The sequence below is a fragment of the Alligator sinensis genome, unplaced genomic scaffold (genome assembly GCF_000455745.1).
Source record: "Alligator sinensis unplaced genomic scaffold, ASM45574v1 scaffold976_1, whole genome shotgun sequence".
NCBI classification, from domain to species: domain Eukaryota; kingdom Metazoa; phylum Chordata; order Crocodylia; family Alligatoridae; genus Alligator; species Alligator sinensis.
This window is the reverse complement of record NW_005842117.1, coordinates 2,203,943-2,207,077: the sequence shown is the minus strand read 5'-3', so window position 1 is coordinate 2,207,077 and position 3,135 is coordinate 2,203,943. Positions and strand designations below refer to the sequence as shown.

Below are 3,135 nucleotides of genomic sequence, written 5' to 3'. Positions count from 1 at the left end.
CACCGCTCCCCCCAATACCCTTCCAGGGTATGCAAAATGGTGGGAGCTGCCCCCCAGACCAGCCACAGCTCCATCCCATGTCTTGCCTCTCCCCAGCTGGGCAGCACCTGCCCCAACCCCACTCCCTCCCTCCCTCACTGCGGGGGGCCTTGATCACTTCCCCCCCACCCCTTCCCTCCCCCTCACCACTTCCATCACCACAGACTTAATGTTGTGTGCAGCTGCTTCAAGCTGCAGGGCTATACATTGGAAATCAAATTGGTATCTGCCGATATGCCTTCTTAAAAATTGGCTATCAGTATCGGTCCCCAAAACCTCCATCAGGGCACCCCTAAACAGGAGGGATGGTATATGAAATAATTTTCTTTCAATCACAAGAGGAAAAAAGAATACACAGGATTCTGCTGTGATCTGAACCACACTTGTAAATAAGTTAGTTTCCATTAGTCACATTGTAAATCTTTGTTATAGAACCAACTAAAATATAAATATGGAGACATAAAATTAAAGATGTAGAGAAGCAGGAAACAAAAAAAAGCTTTGTACGCAGGTTTTTGGCTTTTTTAAGTGAGACACACAAGGACAACAGGTTGAGTCATGACAGCAAGTGCATTTAGATAAAGAGGGTTCCAAACATGTGCACACCTACTCCCCATTTGCATGATCATGAAGTAGTGTAGCAGAAAAAGCAATAAAGAAGGCCAATTTATCCTCTACAACAGCTTAGTTCTCCTCAGGCTGGAAGCAAGTTCAGAGAGATGGCCACTAGATGATGCATTCTCACCTAAGTGTACTTTGGTGAGCTGGACAGAAGTCTCTTTCTAGGGCAGATTTGGCCTGCAAATTGTAGACTGCCAAGCCCAGCTCTACAGCAGTGGTGCTCAACCTTTTACAGAGGGAAGTCAGGTGCACCATAATCTCACACTTCCCTTTGGTACAGGAGGGTGGGAGGTGAGGAGTAAGGTGGCTGACAATCTGAAGCAGGGGAGAGGAAACAAGTAAAAAAAGTCCCTACCATAGGGGAGGAGAGAGGGAGAAAGGGAAGGAGGAAGGAGAGAGTACATGCTGTAGGGGGAGACAGAAGAAGAAAGGGAGAGAGGGCTGCAAAGGTCAGCAGCAGGGCAGGGAAAGGGACATGTAAGGCTGAGGTGCTTGCTGCTGATCCTCCATGCCACAGACTGGGGGTAAGATCTGGTCCAGGAGCCTTAGGTTGAGCACCACTACGTAACAGTATTATGGAGACTGATTCTTTGTGCACTTTTGGCTGCTTAAGTTACATGGGGCATCATACAGTTTAGGGTGCCAAGAAAAATCCTAGAATAAAGCACCTTTACCTGTTATTATCAGCACCAATTGAACAGCAACAGAATTATTTTACATTGTTATTGTTATTCTTTTCTTAATTGACATACCTTGAACATATTAAGGATCCAGTCCTGGGGGCTAGGTCCCAAAGGAGTCAGCTGGACTCTGCATGCAGGTACCTCTCTTTGCAAGACGAGTCTTAACTGGTAGGTTATTTTACCCATGGTCATAATTAAACAAGCAAGCCACTGAATCTAACCGGAGTATCCGAAAACTTAATATCCCTTTAATGAATACAAAAGTAGATAAAAGAACAACGTAAAAACAGGTTTAGACAGTTACTTACTTCACTGCCATGTTGCACTTTTGTTCCAACAAAACTGGATTGCTTTTAGCCTTGCGTTGTTGCTTAAGCATTTCCTCTTCAGCTAAATAGAGGTGCTTCAAGTGTTCTGGATAAGTATCTGTGTAGAGAACATCCTGGGGAGAGTTGGCTTTTCTTTCCCTCTTCAATAATTTCTTGTATTCCCATTGGATCTTTTGCTTCCTCCAAGATACAAACCCTTGTCCTGAAGCAATCAGAAAGGAAAATAAGGTCCATCTGACTCTAAGTTAATGATAATTTCTCTCTGACACTACGTTTTCTAGCCATTTCCCCACAACAACACAGCCGCAGCAGAACTGGCAGCATACATGCTAGTGTAGATGGGGTCAACCATTTTGAGATGTGTCCAGAAGTTTCTTGCCCCTAAACTTGAAAAAGGTAACGTTGACCCCTATTCCTCTTTCCCATTAGTCTAATTCTCACTTGCCACCCCCCTGGAGTCAAGTCCCCTGCATTTATGCAGAAACAATTTTCAAAAGCATTCACCCAAAGAAACCTTCTCAGCCTGATGAAGGGTTTTTGAACCCGAAAGCTTGCTTAATAACCATTCTCCAACCATTTGGGCCGGTCTAATAAAAGATATCAAATTCACCCAAGGAACCTTGTCTGCCTTCACCCAAAGAGACCTTTTAACCCTCCTGTTCACCATGGCTCTGAAGTGCCCTAAGAGAGAATCCCCTGGGCTACAGAGATACAGAATAGAAAAACCAACAGGGTTAGTACAGAGTAGAGGTTCTCAAGCTTTTCTTGTTGTGCACTCCTTACAGATTTACCAGCTGCCTGCATACCCCTATTAGCGTACATCTCAACCCCTTAAATGCCAGGTGCTATTATAATGAAAATTACATCTACCATTACACAATATCTCCCCTGTATTCCCCCCCCCCGATGTCTTGTATACCCCTGGGATAGGCATACCACAATTTTGGAACCCCTGGTTTACAACAAGACGTTTTACTGTAGCACAGCAAACCATCCTCCAGCCCCTACCACCCTTGACGCGTATTAGGCAACAAATTGGCCAACAACGCAAGAAAACCAGACAAGCCACACGTGCGAAGCAATAGCCACACCATAAAAATGTCCACCCTGCGACAGAGCGAGCCAACTCGCAACAGAGTCAGTGTCCAACAAGGTACAACAGCTTTAGAGCTGGTTTCTACTCAGCTCGAACTTGAATGCGAAACCAGGCCCTTCTTCAGCTGCAACCCACCGTAAGGCTGGAGGCAACATGTGGCAGCTGAGCCCAGGCCCGGCAGGCCCCTGCACCCTGGCTCCTGCTCTAGAAAGCAGCAGCTCGGCGAGAGGACGGACCACCCCTCCCCCTTGGGGGGGGGCTCTTGCTCCCGCGCTGGGCAGGGAGCGGGGTCACAGGGGCGACCTGGCAACGCATGGGGAGCAGCGCAGGGGGGAGCCGCGCGCGCGCGCACGCACTCACTCACTCA

The 3,135-nt window shown here is 47.1% G+C and overlaps 1 protein-coding gene across 1 annotated transcript in view; it reads right to left on the bottom strand.

The window, feature by feature from the left end:
- CCDC59 (coiled-coil domain containing 59) overlaps positions 1-3,135 on the bottom strand; it is a 22,150-nt gene that overhangs the window by 15,261 nt on the left and 3,754 nt on the right. The window contains exons 2-3 of the mRNA XM_025205556.1: positions 2,904-3,041; positions 1,652-1,874 (exon numbers count right to left, since the gene is read on the bottom strand). Of these exons, the coding sequence (XP_025061341.1) occupies positions 1,652-1,874; positions 2,904-3,041 (361 nt within the window). The remainder of the gene's footprint in view (positions 1-1,651; positions 1,875-2,903; positions 3,042-3,135) is intronic.